General features: G+C 49.0%; 2 protein-coding genes across 7 annotated transcripts in view; one reads left to right on the top strand and one right to left on the bottom strand.

Moving 5' to 3' along the window:
- Positions 1-393: 393 nt before the first annotated feature.
- On the top strand, positions 394-9888 carry LOC311318436 (peroxisomal sarcosine oxidase-like). Of its 5 annotated transcripts, none has more exons than XM_084449784.1 (8): positions 394-592; positions 1055-1203; positions 2852-3065; positions 3555-3737; positions 5968-6120; positions 7204-7286; positions 7796-7871; positions 9385-9888. In XM_084449784.1, exons 1-8 carry the CDS (start codon positions 482-484, stop codon positions 9433-9435), a joined length of 1020 nt encoding a protein of 339 aa, XP_084305910.1. In that variant the 5' UTR covers positions 394-481; the 3' UTR covers positions 9436-9888. The 5 variants fall into 5 exon arrangements, with proteins under 5 accessions (XP_084305910.1, XP_084305909.1, XP_084305913.1 ...); XM_084449783.1 differs by having other exon boundaries at positions 7204-7353; XM_084449787.1 differs by having other exon boundaries at positions 452-592; positions 1081-1203; positions 7204-7353.
- Positions 9889-15774: 5886 nt separating this feature from the next.
- Positions 15775-21635, bottom strand: part of LOC311319089 (unconventional myosin-XVIIIa-like) — a gene marked incomplete at its 5' end in the record, with an annotated part of 83588 nt that continues 77727 nt past the window's right edge. The window contains 2 exons of one of the 2 annotated variants that reach the window (XM_084450540.1): positions 17453-17584; positions 18789-20384. In XM_084450540.1, coding sequence (XP_084306666.1) covers positions 18800-20384 — 1585 coding nt within the window. In that variant the 3' untranslated portion in view covers positions 17453-17584; positions 18789-18799. Of the gene's footprint in view, positions 17585-18788; positions 20385-21635 lie in introns of both variants that reach the window. The other variant, XM_084450541.1, reaches the window with a different exon arrangement.

The raw sequence follows: 21635 nt of genomic DNA, 5'->3' as shown, positions 1-21635 counted from the left end.
GCTTGAGTGTGCCTGGAGTGTTAAGTGGGTGGGGTTTGAAATGGGAACAGCCAATTGGTTATATTGTGCCAGACAAGAGCAGCCATGCACAGAAAGTAAATATTGGTAATAGTAATATAGAATATTTCCAATAGTAGTTTGACCCAGATCTGACCTCTAGTCATCATGAACTGTACGACTGGATGTTGTTGTTTTTGTCTCTCTTGCGTAACCCAGAGTGTGTAGCAGGGCAGAAAGACGCCAGAGGATATGCTCACTTGTAAATAATTACAAAACCTTGAATGGGGGAAGAGTTATGGCCGGTGGGCAGGAGGGAGAGGGAGGGGGGAGAGACAGAGAGGCAGAGAGAGAGAGGAAGAAAGAGAGAGAGAGAGAGAGAGAGAGAGAGAGAGAGAGAGAGAGAGAGAGAGAGAGAGAGAGGAAGAAGCTCTCCAGTCACTTGTTCCAGAGGGGTGCTGTGTGGACCACCAGGTGTAAGAGGATGTCAGCCCAGGAGACCTACGACTGCATTGTTATAGGAGCAGGCATCCAAGGCTCCTTCACAGCCTACCACCTGGCAAAGAACAACAAGAGGACTCTTCTGCTGGAACAGGTCTGTCTGGAACCCATCACCCTCACAATGGCTTGTTACACATGTAGGAATATTGTGTAAAAACTGTATGATATGTATTCAAGTCAACACATACAAGCACTGGAAACTCTTTTTAAATCCCTCTGAAAAACACATGAATCAGCGTGGTCTTTAGATAGGATAATAGTCTGTGTAGCAGAGGTCGTTTGGAGCAACACTTGTGTAATAAGTAGCTCTGACTGCGAATGAAACACCCAAATATCGTCCTCTTGGGGGAGCGCCTCGTCGGTCTAGCGCTAGACGTTTGGGTTCCAATGCGGAGGGGCGTTGTTCAATAGGCTCATTCGGCAGCATCCGTCAGAGCGCTCACTAGCCTGGCCTTGTCTGTTATCTGTAGGATATCGCCCTGGACCAGGTCTAGGACACGGTGTGACAAGGCCAGGCTAGTGTGATGATTAACAGCGTGTACTACCGTGACCTCAGTTCCCCCTGCCCCACTCTCGAGGAAGCTCTCACGGCCAGACCAGGATCATCCGGAAGGCCTACGAGCAAGACTTCTACACACACATGATGGAGGAGTGTTACCAGCTGTGGGCGCAGCTAGAGGCCGAGGCCAACGTCACTCTGTTCAGGTACTCTCTCTTTGAACACCGTTATCAAACTTTACCATCTGTCTATGTAACTACAACTCCACAGGAAGTGTAAGTGGAGTCAGGTAAATGGACTGCACTTATATAGCGCTTTCATTCAGAGCCCATTCACACACCAATGCAATGCAGCTGCAATGAAAGGTGCTAGCCTGCTCATTGGGAGCAATTTGGCGTTCAGTGTCTTGCCCAAGGACACTTCAACATATGGACAGGAGGAGGCGGGATTCGAACCGCCGAACCTACGATCGTTGGATGATCTGTTCTACCGCTGAGCCACACCACTATGTGTTTGTTTACTGAGGTAGATACTGTATGACCTAAAGGTAGTGTTCGCTTGGTCATATGACAGTTCACAGCCACTCTCACTGGACTACTAGAATCAATATTGCGCAAACCAGGGCAGAGGACACCCTCTGAGTCCAGTCGCCTACAGTAGCATGGGGATCAGGCAGTGTGTGTGTGGAGGGGGGTAGCGCGTTGTCAAATGACGTACAAAAGCAGAATCACAACTGACAGCCTACAGTAAACATTGCTTAATTTGACCAGAGGGTCAAAGAGGGTGATTTGACCTCAGGGTCAATATAGTTGCTCCAGAGTGGTCCGCCCTCAGACCAATGGCAGGGTGATATACTATAAGGGCTGGAGCCTGGGCCTTTATGCAGGGGGGGTCCTTGACTTACCGTTAAACCCCAATTGAGACCGTGAGAGATATAGAGGGGGAGGCTGTGTAAATCACTGTGACCACTACCGTGATCTTGGATTGTATTTCAGCGGGCCAAATGGATCCTTCACTGTGGAGGATGGATATCAGCAGGTGGGGGCTGAGCTGGGCTGGAGGGGACGGGGGACGGGGGGGGGGGGGGGGGGGGGCGGGGGGGAGGGTTTTGGAGTCCGGCTGAGCAGGACCGCCTGGGTGCCCTCTGTCAGCGGACAGACACAAGGCCCATCAGTCAGAGCCGGGCGGCAGGGGCTCTCTGGGGCGTGGATCATATTTACATCCGCCCGGAGGAGGGTGGGGTGGGGGGGGTTGGGGGGGGCGGGCTGATGAATGGAGCAGTCTCCCGGGCGGGGCTCCGCTCATGCATCACAGCGGGCCGCCCGCACGGGTCGGTTCGGAGAAAACAGCAGTCGCGCATCGCCCCGGTGGCCATCCATCACTCGGACCGCTCAATTAGAACCACACCACCCGGCCACTCAGAGGCCCACGTGACACCCCACCTGGACGGGCCACCCAATAACACGGCCTCCTACGCACACTGTACACACTCTCACATGCATCACATCATTCTCTCTACTGTACACCGGCCGGGCTTGCGAGGACAGATGATAATCATGCTGGGGGGGGGGGAGGGGGAGGGGGGGTGTCTCGTTTTATATTTCAGAAACTACATTCTGTTCTTCCATTTGTGATTACCTGTTGATGTTACCTGTGATTATTAATTACCTGCTTAATTAATTACCTGTTACCTGTGATTACCTGCTACCTGTGATGACCATTAAATGTACCAGTGCTTTTTCGGTCCGCAGGGTAACTCTTCACCTCGATAACACACACACACACACACACACACACACACACACACACTTCCGCACGCAGACCGACTGATGGATGGATGTTCCGTCCCCGCAGGCGCACAGGCATCCTGGTGAAGGGGCCCGAGGACGACCGGGACTTCCAGCTGTTCAGGGCCACCCTGCAGAAGAACCGTGTCCCCACAGAGACGCTGGCCCCGGGGGAGTTCAGACGGAGGTTCCCCCAGATGGACCTGCCGGCCGGGGAGGGGGCGGTCATCGACACCACGGCCGGCGTGCTGTACGCGGAACGGGCTCTCCGGGCAGCGCAGGTACCGGACGACGGTACCGGGAGAGAGAGAGGGGGGCGTGCGACTGCCGCGGGAAGCGTTAACGTCGGCTTCACGCGCAAAACTGAGAAACAAAACTCTACTCTGTTTTATCTACTTTTGTGCATTTGTAATTGCGAGTTTTTGTTTTATTCTTCATTGCCATCAACCTGTCAAGGGACTACAGATGAAAATTTGCCTGGTGGCTAAATCTGACATATTTACATTTATTTATGTATTTATTTTAATATTTAACAATATGCACTGTCCGTATTGTAAATAAATAAACTTCAAACCAGGCCGTTTAGTAGCCGCCAATTCGAGTTGAGTTCTGAAACCCACAGTGGATTTCGAGACTCAACGCGGCAAATCTCACGGAAAGTCTCCAAAATTAGCGTCCCATCGTCACGACTGCTTGTGTGTGAACTTGACTTCAGAGCCCCTGTTACCCCTTTCCTCCCTGTCACCCCCCCGTCGCCGTCCTCGTCCCAGGGCGTGTTCCAGCGTCTGGGGGGAGTGATTAAGGATGGGGAGAAGGTTACGGGCGTCCAGCCGGGCTCTACAGTCAGCGTGACGACAGCCTCGGGGGTCTACAGGGCTGCGAGCCTGGTGATCACAGCCGGACCCTGGGCCAACGCGCTGCTGGAACACACTGGCCTGCAACTACCTCTACAGGTACTGTACCACATACTGTATACTACAGCCCCCCACCAACACACACACACACACACACACGTCTGCAACTACCTCTACAGGTACTGTACCACATACTACAGCCCCCCCACCAACACATACAGTACACCCACACACACACACACACACACACGTCTGCAACTACCTCCACAGGTACTGTACCACATACTACAGCCCCCCCACCAACACACACACACACACACGTCTGCAACTACCTCCACAGGTACTGTACCACATACTGTATACTACAGCCCCCCACCAACACACACACACACACACACACACACACGTCTGCAACTACCTCTACAGGTACTGTACCACATACTGTACTACAGCCCCCCCACCAACACACACACACACACACGTCTGCAACTACCTCCACAGGTACTGTACCACATACTGTACTACAGCCCCCCCACCAACACACACACAAACACACACACACACACACACACACACGTCTGCAACTACCTCTACAGGTACTGTACCACATACTGTATACTACAGCCCCCCCACACACACACGCACACACACGCCTGCAACTACCTCTACAGGTACCACATACACTATAGCCCCCCCGCCCACACACACACACACACACACACGCCTGCACCATACACACACAGCGCAACTTCTAAAACTACTGGCAATGTCATACATGCATTCAACCCTTCAACTCAACTTGTAAAAATACCTACCAATTTTTTTCTTCTTTAAAAAAAAATCTAAATATAGCTAGCTGTACTGTTCTGTGTCCTCTAATGACACAGCTTCTATCTCTCCCTGCTTATCCGACCCAACAGACTTTATTCAGCCTTCGCCTCTCACTCACCCACAGTACTGCAAATAGCTGCTGACCCATTACAGTGATGCACTGACACACTGTAAGCCAACCGTGGGGGTCATTGAACCTCACAGAGCCATCTTCATCTGTACGACGTGCTCTCAGTGGACCAAACAACTCAAGAACTGCCTGGGGAAAAGAAGCAAGAAAGCTCCTGCATGGAATCAATCAATCAATCAGTCAATCAATCAAGCTTTATTTGTACAGCGCATTTCATACGATACACAGAGGCAACACACTGCGCTTTACAGAGAGCTCTTCGGCTGGAGCCGACGCCCCTCTTCCTGCAAACATCCATTTTGGAGAGGAAATGAGAGAAATAAATAATACAAACAAATTGTCCTCTGAGGCTGTAATAGACAGCGAGCTCCAGCTAGCCGGCTTCCTGACTGACTCTACAGACGGATCCAGCAGGTAGCTAGCAGGCTCCAGGGTCACAGAGTGGAGGGGTGGGCTAGTCCATCAGCAGAACAAATAAAAGGCCGTACCCTCAAGCAGGAAGATGATTGACTTTCTCTAATTTAACCGTGAGGATTTTATGATCTTTCCTGGCTGCAGGAGTCCATACCTTGAGTCCGAGGGGGCCAGGAGACTAACACCAACCAGGGACAACCAGGAAGTAGATAGTAGCCTAAGTGTGGTTTTCTGTAAAAACAACAGCGCACACCCCATCTGTGTGAGGAAGCGACTGTCAGTCTGAAGCCGCTTAAAGCTTTACAGTGGAAAACACCAGCTCGCTACCGAGGAGCATGTACAGTTGCTGGGGATCGCAAGGTCCCCGGTTCGATCCCAGCTTCCGGAGCGTGCCGAAGTGTCCTTGAGCAAGATAGTGAATCCCGAAATCGCTCACGTGCGGCACGGTGGCGCAGTACCTGGTATTGTCGCCTCACAGCAAGAGGATCATCTCTGGGCCTTTCTGTGTGGAGTTTGCATGTTCTCCCCATGTTCGCAAGGTGCTTCCTCCCTAAAGAACCCAATGCGAAAAACATGCAGAAGAACAGAGGGTCTTCAGTCCGGTCCCTGACCAGGACCTGGACTGAGAACTTGGACTTGGTCCCCTGGTGCCGCTGATGAGGCTGCCCACTGCTCCTGGCTGCCCCTGGACAGAGGACGGCTTGGATGGGTTAAAAGCAAGGAACAATTTCCACCGGCGACCGCTAAAAATAGATGTGTGTGTGTGTGTGTGTGTGTGTCTGTGTGTGTGTGTGTGTGTGTCATGTACAGCTGTGTCGCCGCTCACTCACGTGTGTCTCAACGTGTGGCCCCGAATAAAGACCCCCACCCCATGGGTCCCAGGATTATTCAAATTCTAATGATGATAATGTCTGTGTGCTGTGTGCTGCTGCTGTGTGCTGCTGAGTGCTCTAGGTGGTGAAGATCAACGTGTGCTACTGGAAGGAGAAGCTTCCCGGGACGTATGGCATCGACAGTTGCTTCCCCTGCTTCCTCCAGGTGGGTGTGGCGGGGGCCCAGTACCATTTCTACGGTCTCCCCTCCAACGAGTACCCCGGACTGATGAAGGTGAGAGCCAGGCGGTCACACACAGGCGCACATTCACACAAAGGTTTGTTTTTATATCCTTGTGGGCCCCCTAACCGTAGCCATGTAAACAACATAAACATAATTTTTTTTTCTTGTGGCCCTCACAAGGATAGTTAAACACTCACACACACACACACACACACACACACACACACACACACACACACACACACACACACACACACACACACAAACACTGGATATAGTCCAGACCAGAAGAAGGCAATGTGTCTTTTCCCTCAATTTGGTGGGTTGCAGCCTTTAGAGAAAGGGTTGAGGGACGGTAACGCAGCTGTAAAACAAAAAAACGATCATCAAAGAAGGATTATGTTTCTTTGAAGAGAAAAGGGGAGGCATTTCGATGGAAATTGTCTCTCTGCCCAAGGCCATTGCGAAAAGTAGCTATTACCTAGCCGGAATAATGAAGTGACTGTTCCACTGTCATTTACAGAGACACTCTCCCTCTCTGTCATACAGTAGCCTCCCAGCTGCGCTCCTCTCTAGCCTGTAATCAGACACCTATTGTGAGGAGTGGAAACAGAGAAAGGGGCTGTGAAGGGCTTGAAGATGACGCCTCTCCTATCTGAATCCCTCTATTTCGGGCTGAGTAAATGACCCTTCATTATCACGCGGAATCACGCAACATCCAGCTGAAGAGGCAAGGCCACAAGGGTGAAAAAAGGAGAGACCGGCACTCATCGTAGGCTATATTAAATTGCCATTTTAATGGGCAGAAATTCTGCCCATTTGAACTTCACCAACCGGGCACCGGGACACTGTTACTCATTCAGGAGTTGTGCGCTTTACCTCTTTTTCAAGGCCACAAGGGTGCCTCGCCACTATAGTTAGCTCCTGTGCCCACCCGGCACAGATTCAGATGTTTGTTTGTCATAATGCACAAGATATGGGTATCATGTTGTTTGGCTCCAGACCCCTGAATCTGAATTTTAGAATAATGAAGAGAAACGATACGCGAAATGCAATTCAGTCTGAGTGTCAGGCTAGCCTAATGAAACATTTCTATTTACATACACGGGTAAATGTCACTATTTTCTTCCTCAGATCTGCTACCACATGGGTCGTGAGACGGAGCCTGACGCCAGAGACAGACAGACGGACCGGACGGACATCGATCTTCTGTCCCGGTTTGTCTCCCGCTACCTGCCAGGGCTCGAGCCTGAGCCCGCAGTGGTGGAGAGCTGCATGTATACGGTCAGAGCAGGCTCTCTCTCTCTCTCTCCCCCTCTCTCTCTCTCATATCACTCACTACATCTCTCTACATACGCGCACAAACACACACACAGGCACGCGCACACACCCCAGCATTGGATTAGCCTAATCCTCAATCTACAGACTAATCTGTCTACAGTAGTTTACCCCAACAACTTCCATGACATCAACAATGACTGAAACAACTTTGCACTAACTCAATTCCAAGCTACAGAAGACATCATGATGATTAAGCTCCGTTGAGCATGTCAGTTGAGCGCGAGGGAGGTCAAGAGTTCGGTTTATGAGAATATGACAAACGATCGGTAAGACTCGAAGAACAAAAACACCGAGATAACGATCATGTGTGAAGACTAGTCTACATTATCAGCCCTAATGGAGGGGCCGTGAACGTTCATATACCTGCTGCCCTCCTTTGCTGCAGGTCACACCAGACCATCACTTTGTTCTTGATCGCCACCCTCAGCACATCAACATCATCATCGGAGCAGGTTTCTCAGGTATGGCGGTGTCTTTAATGCATGCATGACCAGTTCCCGGTAAACTAACAAACCCACGGCATCGGCCCAGCACTGAGGAGCTGTGGCGGTCGCAATATGGATCGCTCCCAGGCTTCTATTGTCCCTCTGATGGAAGCCAATATGGACCCTGGCTGGCTGCTGTCCCCCTGGACTCTGGCGAGGCCCGCAAATCACCGGGTCGAAGTCCCGCTCGTTCAGACAGGGGGGACTCCCAAGAACGACTCCCATCTGTTCATCGAGTTCTGCTAATGAATTCAGAGATTAAACGTGTAATTAATTTCAGCACTCAATCCATTTCTAACCACGACCCCTTACAACTCGGAGGGTTAGGAGCACAACCAAGCCGCTCAACACTTATGGCTGGCAGCCAGCGCTATTCATGTTGCATCGCTTGTCTCAAATTGGCCAACGTGACAACCGGGGTAGGCCTATGTAGCCTACTACTGCATCTGCTAAACCGAGCGTGGTCTTTTGTTCTCCTAACCCCGTGTTTCTGAGTTGTATGATTTATTACAAGCATTCTTGGGCTTTAATAAGGTGTTAAGAGAGACTAGGGTATCCATTTATCACTGTTAATTACAGGGATTCTGTTTTACCGTCCACCATTGTTGACATGCTGTTGAGCACTTTAAGCAGCCACTGCATCAGTATAACTTCATCCGAAAGCTGGAAGTGGTAGGATTCGAAATTCGAATTTCCTTCCATTCCATGAGACATTTGCACGAGACATCGTAAAGCACTTTCATTGCAAATGATGAAATATCATAGTGTTATAATATAATTATCTTACTATAAAATACGGGCAGAAAAAGAAATGGATGCCTAATTTAATATTATTATATCTATCAAGGGGTAGCAGCACAAGAAATCGGCTGATTATTTTAATACTCCTCTGATATGGAAACTGAATTAAAATTGCCATGAAAAGAGACTAGGAAGGGGTTCTCAGTAAAGCAAGACTAATAACCGGACATACTGATAATCAGGCAGAGGAGATCCAACAAAGGGATTCAGCCGGCTCCACGGTTTGTCCTCTCCTATTCAGAGATACACACACACACACACACACACACATCCACCTCTCTTTGTGACATGGCATGCCTGTCACGCCAGGGACCTCTCCCCCCAGGTCTGCTATTGACCTCCACTCACCTCAATAAGATTAATGTCTTTTGGGCAGAGAGCACAATCACCCCGTGAGTGGTCCTCCCAGTCTGTCACCTTGGCTGGGAGAAAAGCCTCATATGATCTGCTTCAACGGCTATTCTTAGAGAAGTCTGGGAAATGGGGAAAGAAAGTAGGGAAAAGCCAACTTTTATCTAATCTCAGGCACCATTCAAGGTAATCCAAGGTCTCCTGGTTGATTGTTCTCATTCAAATGACCGTATAACTGCTGAGAGGACATCTTATCTAACAACCCACTCTGCTCCAACACTGTATGCATACTCGGCTGTGGAGGAGTGGAAGGTCTCTGAAGCATCTCTTTGTCCAGGTCACGGTTTCAAGTTCGGTCCGATCGTTGGGAAGGTGCTGTGCGAGCTGAGTCTGGGACAGATGCCTTCCTACGACCTGTCTCCCTTCGGAATCCGTCGTTTCCAAGCCAACCCCAAATCCTCTTTGTAGAATGGCCTGCGGAGCAATCAGCCACATTCACCGACGGTGAATGGGAGTGGAGTATTCATGTGTCGAGCCTGAGTGTTAATGATGCAGCTTACTTGAATAAAGACTGCACACGGACCAAGGTCCCGGGGATATGAATGAGGACTGATTCATGTTGATTACGCACACCTGCTATGGATATTGGCAGCTGCGTGATGATTCTCAAACAAGGTACTCATTGACTTTAGAATTCACTGGATTATAGTGACTTAACATCAAATGGATCTATTAAGACCTTTGTCTGCAAATCTATTGGTTTTCGATGCTGGCTCTGGTGCAACACACCTTGATTTTATAATACTGTGTGATAATTCCCTCATGAACAAATATTGTTAAAACCCCATCTGCGGTAGTGAAGGTCATTTGTCTCTCCACAGAACAATGTTTGGTCCTGTAAATGTCCCACTGTACTGTACCTGTCCTCTAATCACATAGAAAGTGAAAAGAGTTCATCAGCACTGATGGGAAAACAACATTATTCAATGAGTGCATCACCGGGACATTCATCCACAGAGTTGGAAGTGGATTTGTATTGATTGAGCCAGACTGGGGAACATTAAAAGGCTATTAACAAGGCTCTCCAACTAAGGGAGTGCATTCCGGGGCCTGGAGTCGCACGCTGAGGAGCCTGGGAAATGGTGTCTGCTCCCAGTCCAGAATGACATGCACATCAGACCAGATCAGTACTACTTGAAACTACTTTCCCTCACTGGTAACACTTTATACTAAGGTCCTTGTAATAAGCATTAGTATAGTAGGTAATAAGGTCCTTATAAAATGCTTATGCTTATTAACAATAATTATCCCGTCTTCAGTGGTCGCCGGTGGAAGTTGTCCTATCCCATCCAAGCTGTCCTCCTCCAGGGGCAAAAGGCAAATATGGTGTGCGCACATCCAACCTGCGTTAGGCCAGGTGCTGGATTATCATAGAATACATACGTGTGAGAGATAGGAAAATCCACACATTGGAATTACAGCTCCCGGTGTCACTTTATTGATAAACAAGCAACATTTCGACCTTAAGGTCTTCATCAGGCAAGTTCACAGTTCAAAATGACAGGTAGCAGGTATATATAGGCTGAGAGCCCGTGAAATCACACTTGACATCATCCGTCAGTCAATTTAGGGTAAAATGGTGCTTGCCATTTAGCACAGTTGTAGGCTGCTAATATATGTGTACAAATACATCAAGAATGGCATGCTTATAAAATGGACTCAAAGTGTAATAATTTAAAAACAACAATGCACACTGACGATTCAGAACACCAAACACCAATGCACAAGAAGGGCTTAATGTCAAATCCCTCATTAAGGCCATTAGATGACATGGTAATGAGATGATATACCCAGTGTTTCTCACGCTGAAGGAGTTTCCTCTCACTTCCCCTACGTGGCTTCTCTATTTTCTCCACTCCTAGGTATATATCTCAAGGTGCTAACGTTGTGCCTGGCTGTTTTAAAGTGGGCTGCGACAGAGTTACGTCCATCATCAGCTCTGATCTTGCTCCTGTGTTCACTGATTCTGGTGCGTAACTCCCTGGACGTTTTGCCAATGTAGGCTAGGCCACAAGGACAGCGAATCATATATACTACATGCATGGTGCTGCATGTGATAGCACCATGTATAGGGATGTCCCGACCTGTGTGTGGGTGGCTAAAAAATATGCACCTCTGTGTGTAAGTAGATTGAGTGCAGCTACCACACTTGTAATTGCCATTGGGAATACTCAGGAGTCTTGGTGCGCTCTGGGGACGTGGCTGATCTGACTAAGCTAGTAGGTTGTTCGGACGTTTGACAACAAGCCTAGGTGGTTCGGTAAACACACTTAAGTTTGGGGTCCGACTTGACAATATGCCAGTGTTTTTGGATAGGGATGCACCGATTGCAAAATTCTGGGCCGATGCCGATGTTTAAAATAACAATCCGGCCGATGGCCGATGTTTACTTTATTTTATTTTTATTCCCCCTTTTGTGCCAGGGAAGCAAAGAAATGAAGTGTTTGGTTCCAAAACGTAGATTTTTATTTCACTTTAAGCAGAAAGCAAACTACACGTGCGTTTGCAGCGTTAAGTCACGGATCTTCTCTGAGTCTGCAGCTGGGTAGGCTACGTTTTGCAACAAAAAAAAGTCGTAATTGTTGCGACATAACATCGGCCACTACCATCGGTGAATGTCATTTTATTTGCCGATGGGCCGATGGCAGTCAACAAGGCCAACATCGGCCGATGCCGATGTTCGGCTGATGCATCAGCGCATCCCTATTTTTGGATGGTCTCTCTAAGCAGCCAGGAGCAGTGGGCAGCCTCGTCAGTGGCGCCCAAGGACCAAGTCCAAGCGCTGGACAGGGACCGAAGAGCATCTGAAGAGCATGGATTCCTAGGGAACACTGGGAGAACCTGCAAACCCTGCACAGAAAGGCCTGGGAGACCTTCTTCCTGTGAGGCGACAGTGCTAAGTACTGCGCCACCGTGCCGGGCCGCACCCGAGCGATTTTGGGGGTTCAGTTTCTTCCACAAGGACACTTCGGCACATGGCCAGCAGCTGGGATCGAACAGCTGGCCACTCTACCTCCCGAGCTACATGCATTCCACTAGTATTTTGGAGTATGTACAAGAGGTAGCCTTGAGACACTCCCGAGATGCAGTGTTGAAATAGTTTAAAATCAGCTACAATACATAGCATCATCAGGTACAGTAGCTGCAGGATGACATGTTATTTGAAGGGTTAGCAGAGGCAGAGAGGTTGAGTAGGTGCACTTACACTAACGGAAAGGGAGGGACAGAGAGAGAGAGAGAGGTCATATTATTGTGAGGGTTAGAGGTCAGGAACAGACTGACCCGCTCTTCCCTCTTTTGCCTGCCAATGCAAAAATGTATGAATTTGATACAACATCGGGAAAAAAAATACCTGGCCTTTGTGAAAGAAATAGTTTTAACTGTGGATTGTAAAGCAAAATATCAATTCAGACAGCCAGAATGTACATTCAGATAAATGTAAGCGTGACTGTCCGCAGGCCCAAATGCAGCAAAACTGGTCAAATCAGAGCAAGGTGCTTCAATGATTAGCACTGAAATTTTTTTTAGGGATCAATACTGTACTTCCAAAGCACAGTATTCTGAGCATTACAGTAAATGTTACTTCAATTTAGCACAAACTCGGGTGTTGAAGGGAAATGCTTGTCTGTCTTCAACCAAGGGGTTTCACACCCATACCAGTAGCAGAATAACGCACCGAAATAGACACATGACTGTTGCCGATTGGGAGACATAGGCGGGACGGGCGAGAAAAAACAACTGGCGTCGTTTCTCACCAGTGGGGGACCCAGCGGTGCTGTTTAGAAGTGTAATGAGCTTGGTGCTTACGGGAGGCTGTGGAACTGTCAAATCTGTCTGCTTTTCTCCTGCAGTTCTTCCCCGTCAGAACAGAGGCCCCTACTTTCCTCTCTCTGCAATCCCCTCAGACAGAATCGGGGGAGACACACACACACACACACACACACACACAAACACACACACACACCATCCTCTCTGGAAGAGCATGGCGACTGGCCAAGGTGGAGATACAGAGCAGCTCCAGGCAGCACTGAAATTGGTGAGACATAACAGCATCATTGACTTGTATCCGCTCCAGGGGATTCTGCGCTTCGTGTTCGGACTTGTCAGCTTGGGCAAAGCATTGAAAGAAAAAAATTAATAATTGCTCTACCTTTAACGTTGAATAATTACTCTTGTACCACACACACATTTGTATCGTGAAAGACTAATGCAAAATGTAAACAACGTTGGAACAGCCTACCTCTGAACTTTTTGGCAAAGTCCCACTACGGCGCTGTGTTCATTAGAGTGGAAATGATATGTGCAAACAAAGTGAAGCGCCCGTAGCGACACACTCCGCTGCATCTCTTCAGAATTGCAAATGAATCCAGTTTTCTCACCTGGTCCCTGCAGGCGGTGTATCCCAGCGCTTCTAATCATCGTGTTATTGACAGCAGGCTGCTTGCGGAACACCGTGAGCACTAATCGCTGAGAATAAGGCCGGATAGACACGTCCCCAGCCCCGTCTGTCTGGCCTCCGCCGCTCAAGGTCAAACTCTCGCCCTATCCCCATCAGAGCTCCACACTAACCGTCACTGTATTAACCCTTAGTCCTCCTAACACCCACAGATGAATGGACACAGCCTCCGTCTTGACCAGATTCTGGTGATAATTAAGGATTATGGCTCAACGTAAGGAAATTTTGAACCAAGGTCACAGAGCAGATGGGTGGTGCAGCTACATACTAATTACAGCTGTAAGCTTATTGTTAGGAGTCCATTTATATATGTGTATGTACAGTTGGTATGTGTTAAATGGGAAGGATTTGGATATTTTTCAAATATATGTTAATTATGTTATTTTCTTGTTTTGCTAATTTCTGATTGGTTGTAGTGTTCCACAGAGACACAGGGACTGATTGGAGAGAGAACACGGTGAAGAAGAAAGTTGTTCTGCTGTAACTAATGTGATCTAATTAAAGCTGCATAAACAGCAATCCATCTCCATCCTCTGTGTTTTGATGTGTAGCTCTCCATCTACCTAAGTGCGAATCCCCAACTCGCTCTGGCGAGACACATGGGAGGCCAGAACAGCCCTCTCCTCCATCTCTAATAACGCTGACTTAACAGCACAGTAAACAACGCAGCCTCTTCGCTGCTCCACTGACTTGTGAAACAATGTTACAGCCAAAGAAGGGAAATCAGCAGAAGAATTTAATCTGTCACTCAGTGGAGACTTTAAGGAGAGACACGCAGTCACCCAGAGGACTCGCGCTCAAGGCAAATTACCGCTAAAGCTCAGTCAACAGTGGAGGCACAGAGAGAGGTTAAGAATGAGAATTACAGATTTGGAGGGGTGGGGGGGACTCTTCTGATTATGGGCTGTGATGGGGTATGTGAACAAAATGTGGTAATCTAGAATCACCTACTTTAACTAAGCCTACAGTACCACACCAGCATAGCAATGCGACCGCGAGGAGGAACATGTTCAAGCTATTTCTTTTATTTTATATTTTAATTACTTTAAAGTATTTTGTAATTTGTATTTAGTTTGAATTTTAAAAGTAATTTGGATTATGTAATTAATTACAAATATAGCCTGTATTTATGTATTTTAAATACATAAAATACATGTTTTTATTTTAGGGCATTTTATTTTGAAATGACATGTTTATCCTCCCCTTTGAAAGAAAACAACACAATTATATATTATATTATTATTATTTACTCATGTCTGATTAGCTTAGCTTACACCAACAAAAATATCATGCCTGACATGTCAAATCTGAACCAATACATCCCACCTATCAGAGGCAGAGTAGCATGGGTATGTCTGGGAACCTTCGAGTTGCAGGCAGCTGGAATTTCTCCCGGAGACAAAGGTAGGTCTGTGTAACCTAGCATTAAACTAACTGTATGATCAGATATTGTAGGCTATGGTAAAGCATGTAAACATGTTTTTTGAATGATTTTTCAAGGTGCCCATCCACATCCATTGTATGACCAAAACGGTGGTAGAGCAATTATCAGACTTTTTCAAAAGTGCTAGTTTTGTCAACTTGTTGTTCTGAACCATTGTATATGATCATAAGTAACCTTAAAACAGGACTGAACATAATTTTTCACTTTACTACACCTTTAATTACATTCTGATGTATTTATGCCCATCTCTGGTTGTTAGCTATGCGACTGGCACATTTATACCTGTGAGCAACGTTCACGGATTCAACGGTTAGACTGGGATGTAGGCTAATTAATCATTTCAATTAATTCTGTTTGTTTTCACTCTTCCCATGGAGAAGGTGGATGGTTGTGATGAAGTGATACGTGACGAGGAACACATTCAGTCAGGCACATCAATTAATGACCCTGCTGTTATGTTCTGTTCTCTCCAAGTTCCAACGGTCTTTTAACAACTCAACCTCAATGGGAAAAAAAAGAACACAACCTCAGAAAAATAGAAAGATACTATGTTACTGTAAACAAACATCTGGATTTATTTACAATAAAACTAATGCAAAAAAATCATTCCTATCACAAGTGGTCATTGGTTCCAACAGTGAATAATCAAACCTTTCTGAAAGCTATAATGAATCTTACAAACAATTCAAGCAATTTTATATATTAATGTGTCAAGCCAAATAGTACATACGTTTTCTTTTTTTATTCAACAAACTCAGAGGAATTGACATCAAAGTCCTGTGTTCCATATTAATATTCATATCTAATGCATAGAAAAGGGAGATTGAATATGATGTGCAGACACTGTGTAGATATGCAAATATTCAGATATGCAAATATTCAGCAACACACTAGAAACAGGTTTCCTTCTATTACACACACACACACACACACACACACACACACACACACACACACACACACACACACACACACACAGAGATAACGCATACGCAAATGCTACCCCTCCACACACTCATCTAGAGGCTCTGCATATTTATTACCGAGAATTCATTAGGTCACAATATACTAAGGATGTCCTTCTCATTCAGTAAGGCCAAAAACAGATCCTACGGGAGACATTCTTTAAGGGATCTCAAAGGATTTCCCCCATCGTCAGTTCTGTTGCATGTCAATCCCACAAGGGGCAGGGGAGTTATATAGCACTTAGGCAATTTGTCTAACATACAAATCATATTCTTATCCAGTGCGTGTGCATCTGAGAGACAAATAAAAAGAGAAAAAACCCTGGAGAGCCCTGTCATACTGTGAGTAAATACATTCCCTTTGAAGATCAACAAACATGAGGAACACACTTGAGGACTAAAGCATTGCTGGGCCTCAGAAGACCAACACCACAAACACTCCAGCAGGTTCTGTAATGTATACATACTCAGCAGACCGCAGGCGCAAGGCATGCGACTTATAACACCCTCATGCTCACCAGGGTACACTTATTACACCCTTATGCACACCCTACGCTTATTACACCCTTATGCTCACCCTGGTACGTTTATTACACCCTTATGCTCACCCTGGTACGCTTATTACACCCTTATGCTCACGCTGGTACGCTTATTACACCCCTATGCTCACCCTGGTACAAGTACAGTGCTTTCAAACGCCAAAAGAGACACAAAACAGACCCCTATACAGATAAATAGTTACGTTTTCTTTATGACACTGATAATTGGCTAGTCATTTCCCCAGCAGAGCCAGGCCATAATGGGAGTGAGGGGGGGGGGGGGGGTTAGTCGGGAGATAAGACTGTCAGGTTCACAAGTCTCCTTTGAGAAGTTGGGTTCAGGATCACACTTCCACTCCTCCCTGCACAGCCATCTGAAAAGGTAACGGAGAAGAGGAAAGAAAAAGGAGCCTCCGACCTCTCGAGCTCTCAAAGCGAGATGACGGGAGCTTCAGTAAGCCTATGGAAAGCGCTTTAATACACCAGTAGCGATTAGCTCTGCGATATCTCATCAAATATGCCAGCTGGTCTCTACTGTACTTAGGTCACATCATTATCATGTAGTGTACAAGCTGCAGAGAAGAGAGGCCTGCGGTAGGGGAGAGACTAAGATGGAGTTGAATCACTATCGGCTCACCCCAACACTCAAATATATACTGTGAATTATTAAAAAAATCTCTACTGTATAATATCAGCTAACGGCTATACTATACGGCATGATAGCCTTGAATGCACCCTGAACTACGGGCCTTCCCTGTCCTTGCCTCTGGTGCTGCAGAGCCTTGCCTGCTGCCGGTCAGATTGGGGTCAGCCAGGGAGGGGAGAGGGACGGCAGAGCAGGAAGTGTGTGTTGGTGGTCGGTGCTGATGGTGGTCAGTGCTGTTGGTGTCGGTGTTGTTGGCGTTGGTGGGAGAGGGGGGTGCCCCCCCTTGAGCCAGGGTTACGCTGAGGTCTCTGCAGGCCTGCCGCCACCGACGCTCTCCTTCAGGGATTGTCTGCTGGAGGCTCGGCCTTCGTCCTCCTCCTCTTCCTCAGATCTGTTCACACTCAGGTGTCTCCGGTACAGGGGCGGGCTGGGGGGTGGGTGGAGGAGAGAGAACGAGAGAGGGAGAGAGAGATGTAGCATTAGTATGTAGGATATGGGAGTAATGAATCACACCGCTGAACTCTGCCTGAGGCAAGGAGTGTGAGCGTTGCTGTTGGAAGAACGGTCAACACAGCCTTGGGCTCCTGGTCACAGATTAAACCCTCTCCTGCTGGGTCCACCAGGCTCTGGGGCCAGAGTGCTTCCTGCCGCTCCGATACGAACACAGCACAATGACCCCTCTCCCCCTCGCCGATCAATATCAGACCAGAGATCATGCAGGGACGCCTCAAGCAAACCAGACCCGAACTCTGAAACACGGCCCTATTCACATGCGCTGAATGAGAAAAGGTCTGAATAAAGAGCGCATTAAAAATGGGTTCCTGCGCTTTCTGTAGTGCGGAGGCTTGGAGAAACCGTGCTGGCGGGGTGAACGAGAACACTGACATGTCAGCTTCAGGTTTGGAAGATCAACAGTTGCTTGACAGTAATGAGGACTTTTCATTCGTTTTGCGTGTTGACATTTACAGAAATGTCAGCGGGAGTCAAAAGCCTTTCTTAACACACGGCCCTCCAAACAACCACTACTGAACCAAGATCACAGACCGCTACAGCTTTTGAAAACGGAAGACGCATTATGTAAATTGTGATCCTACAGTAAGCCTAGTATATCAACTGGGTATACAGCATAGTACATTATGGCAATCAGTGTCCACGTTCAATTATATCAACAGTCTCGTCATGTAGGCCTCGAGGGACCACATTTAAAGTGGGCGTGCTTGATTGATGGTTATGTAGCTGGGGTGATGTTGTTTGTGGGCATAAATCATTTGGGTGCGTCAGTGTCCATTAAAACGTACAACAATGAGCATTTAGTTTCCTAGCCATGCCGATAAGGGCAAAATCTCCATTAACATGCACTTCAAATTACTGGGCCCGCTTTGCATGCGACACCACTGGCAGCCCAGTGTCACTGAGCGTGTTCCATCTCGTCAACAATCACGAGCCTTGGTTACTCTTCAAAAAACAAAGCGGCAATCAATCCGAGGCATTTCATGTTTAAATTATGTTAATGCAAATTGGTTACTGCGAGTTAGGAAATTAGTATTCAGACGGGGTTAGCGCGTCGTCGGAATAACACCGCCGATTCAATTCCCGGCACTCCATGCTCTCCAATCCCAGGCATCACCTACTGCTGCGGGTCCTAGTCACTGTCGGGCTTGTACAGGTACTTCATCACCAAGTTGTCCACTTTCTTCTTGTTCTTCTTCTCTTCCTTTTTGCCGGCGGGCCTCTGTTGCTCCCCCTCCCCCCCCTCCTCCTCCTCCTCCCCCGGCGGAGGCGAGGCGGCGGCATGCCGGGCCGGGCCTCTCTTCACGCTGCCGCCGCTGCGGTAGGAGACGGTGGAGCCCGAGCTGGAGGAGGAGTCGGACGACTCGGAGGAGGAAGAGGAGGAGGAGGAGGATTTGGTCTCCTTCTTCCTGGAGCTCCTCTTGGATTTCTTGCCTTTCTTCTTGGAGCTGCTGCTCCGCCTGCTGCTGTGGCTACGGCGCCCGTCCGAGGAGGAGGAGCTGTCCGACTCGGAGCCCCGCCTCTTCTTCTTGGCCTTGCGGCTGCTGCGGGAGCTTCGGGAGCTCGTGCTGAAGCTGCTGGCGGGCCGGGTGTAGTCCAGCGCTGAGCCGGACGCTGAGCTCCGCAGGCCCGACGTGCCGCGGCCTGGCGCCGCATCGTCGTCGTCGTCATCGGCCGCCTTCGCGCCGCGCGCGCCCTTCCGGACGCCGACGCCATCCTCCTCTCCCGCCCCCACCCCCCCGCCCTTCTTCTCCTCCTCCTCCTCTTCGTCATCGGACGGCTCCAGGCTGCGGCGTTTGAACTTGATGGGTTTGAAGCTGAGCACCTCGTTGATGGCCGCCTCCAGGTCGGGGTCCAGGTAGCTGCGGTGGGTGACGGACTTCACGTCGGACGCGTCGGCGGTGCTGCCGCCGCCGCCGTCGATTGCCGAGCCTGGCCGGGCCGGGGTGGATAAGCTCCGCCCCAGCGTGCGGGGGCTGTAGGCCGAGGTCCCGCCCTCGCTGAAGGCTACGCTCAGGGCGTCGTCGTCGTCGTCTCCCACGCGCAGGCCGAACTCGCTCAGGCGGCTACTGCGGGCCAGAGACACGCGGGAGTCCGCCCTGCTCACGCTGCCCGGGCTGCGGCCCTCGGAGCGTCGGGTGGGGTTCGGGCTGAACGAGGGTCCGTAGGAGTCGGCGCGGCCGTCGTCCATCCAGGACGCGCTGCGGCGGAGGGCGCCCCGGGGGCCGGTGGTCGACTTGTCGTCGTCATCGTCGTCCGCGGGACGTCGCACGGACGTCCTGTCAAAGTCCGGGCTGGCGCGGGCGGCCCAGCGACGCTCCAGGCCCTTCCTGGCCCGGCTGGCGGCCTCGGAGTACGCCTGGGAGATCACCGAGCACCGGTCGTCGTCGTCGTCGCCACCGCCCGTCTGGGACCTCCGGCGGTCCTCCGGGCCGTCCGCGGGTTTGGGCTTGGCCCTGCGGAGGGAGGAGCGGTCGGGGCCGTCGGGCTGTTCCTTCAGCGCGCTGAAGAGGGAGCTCTCGTCCCCCGTCCCTCCGATGGAGTCCTTCAGGTTGGAGCGCTTCCTGTAGCTGAGGGAGCTCATCACCGACTTCGACCTGCTCGGCTCTACCTCCTTCCCTTCCTTGCTCCCTTCCTTCGTCTCCTTACCGTCCTTGCTCCCTTCCTTCGTCTCCTTCCCCTCCTTCAGATCTTTAACATCTGCGTTGGCTGCGTTTCTGCGTGGGGACAGAGAGCCAGGACAGACCGGGACACGGCCGACAGATACAAAACGGGAGAAACACAGAGAAAGAGCGGAAGATAAGGATTCACACGCCCCGGAGAGAGGAACGCCACGAGTCGATTTTTCAATTACATTTCGCATAGAGGTGGTGAAATTAATGTGTTTCAGTCCTTAACGTTTATACTGAGGAATGTTTGGGGATTTTAGTGGATTTTTTTTTTTTTGAATTTTCTAATAGCTCACAGCTGGCACTTTGTTCATTTCGCTGGCGCCTCCTGAATGAGATGGTGCTGAAGCGATGCTTATTAAACGCGGGGTGAAAGAGACAATGAAGCTGTGAGTATCCTAAATTAAAACGTTGGAGGCCGTCCATGGCTGTAAGGCTACAGCGGAGGGTAGAGGTGTGGTGAACGGCCATTGGAGCGATGGCTCCATTCATCTCAGCCAGATATAGCAGGCGCGCCAGCTGGCCATGGGCCACCTCAATAAATCTGACAGTAGCCACCTCCTCCAGCAGCCTGCTGTCATTAGATATATGACAGAGAGAGAGCGAGAGAGAGAGAGAGAGAGAGAAAGAGAGAGAGAATGTTATGAAGTACCTGATGTTATGAAGTGCTCACCCTTCTATCCAAGGTCTACCTCATGTAGTACTGGGCTCTTTAGAGCTTTACGCCTAAACTGCAGTCAGAGGCTCCATTGAATTTGGTTGCACAACGACAAAACTCAGAGCCTCCATCAACACTGCTCTGTGCAACAACAAAAAAAAATCTCGTATTGATTCAGTATTGGAAGTGCATTTTATTTTTCAATAAGGGAGGATCCTGTATTGACGACAACGTTAACTTGCCATTATCTTGAGATGTAGATATAACCATTGCAAACACGGCTAGATTAGAGCCATAACAAGGATCACTCGCCCACTGAATTGTTTGACGTTATTAACAATCCAGACATGTAACGTTTAATTGGGTTTTTTGAACCCTATCAATTGCTATGGATTTGTATGCAGCAGGTGCACATGTGGGCCAGATCCATCATCAGTTCAGGAGGTTCATTAAAGAAACAGTCAAGATCATCTGATCTGTAGCGCAAAACGGTATCGATGCTGTTTATTTTTAAAGGTCTATGCACGCTTGCATTAGGTCTCTACCAAAGCTCAAATCCAAATTACACCCTTGTGTATATGTGTGTGTGTGTGTGTGTGTGTGTGTCCTGTTACAGGCTGCCGTAATGAGGCTCCAGCCAC

The sequence above is a fragment of the Borostomias antarcticus genome, assembly GCF_949987555.1.
Source record: "Borostomias antarcticus genome assembly, chromosome: 15".
Lineage (NCBI taxonomy): Eukaryota > Metazoa > Chordata > Actinopteri > Stomiiformes > Stomiidae > Borostomias > Borostomias antarcticus.
The sequence above is the reverse complement of the archived record's forward strand: the minus strand, read 5'-3'. Positions and strand labels throughout refer to the sequence as shown.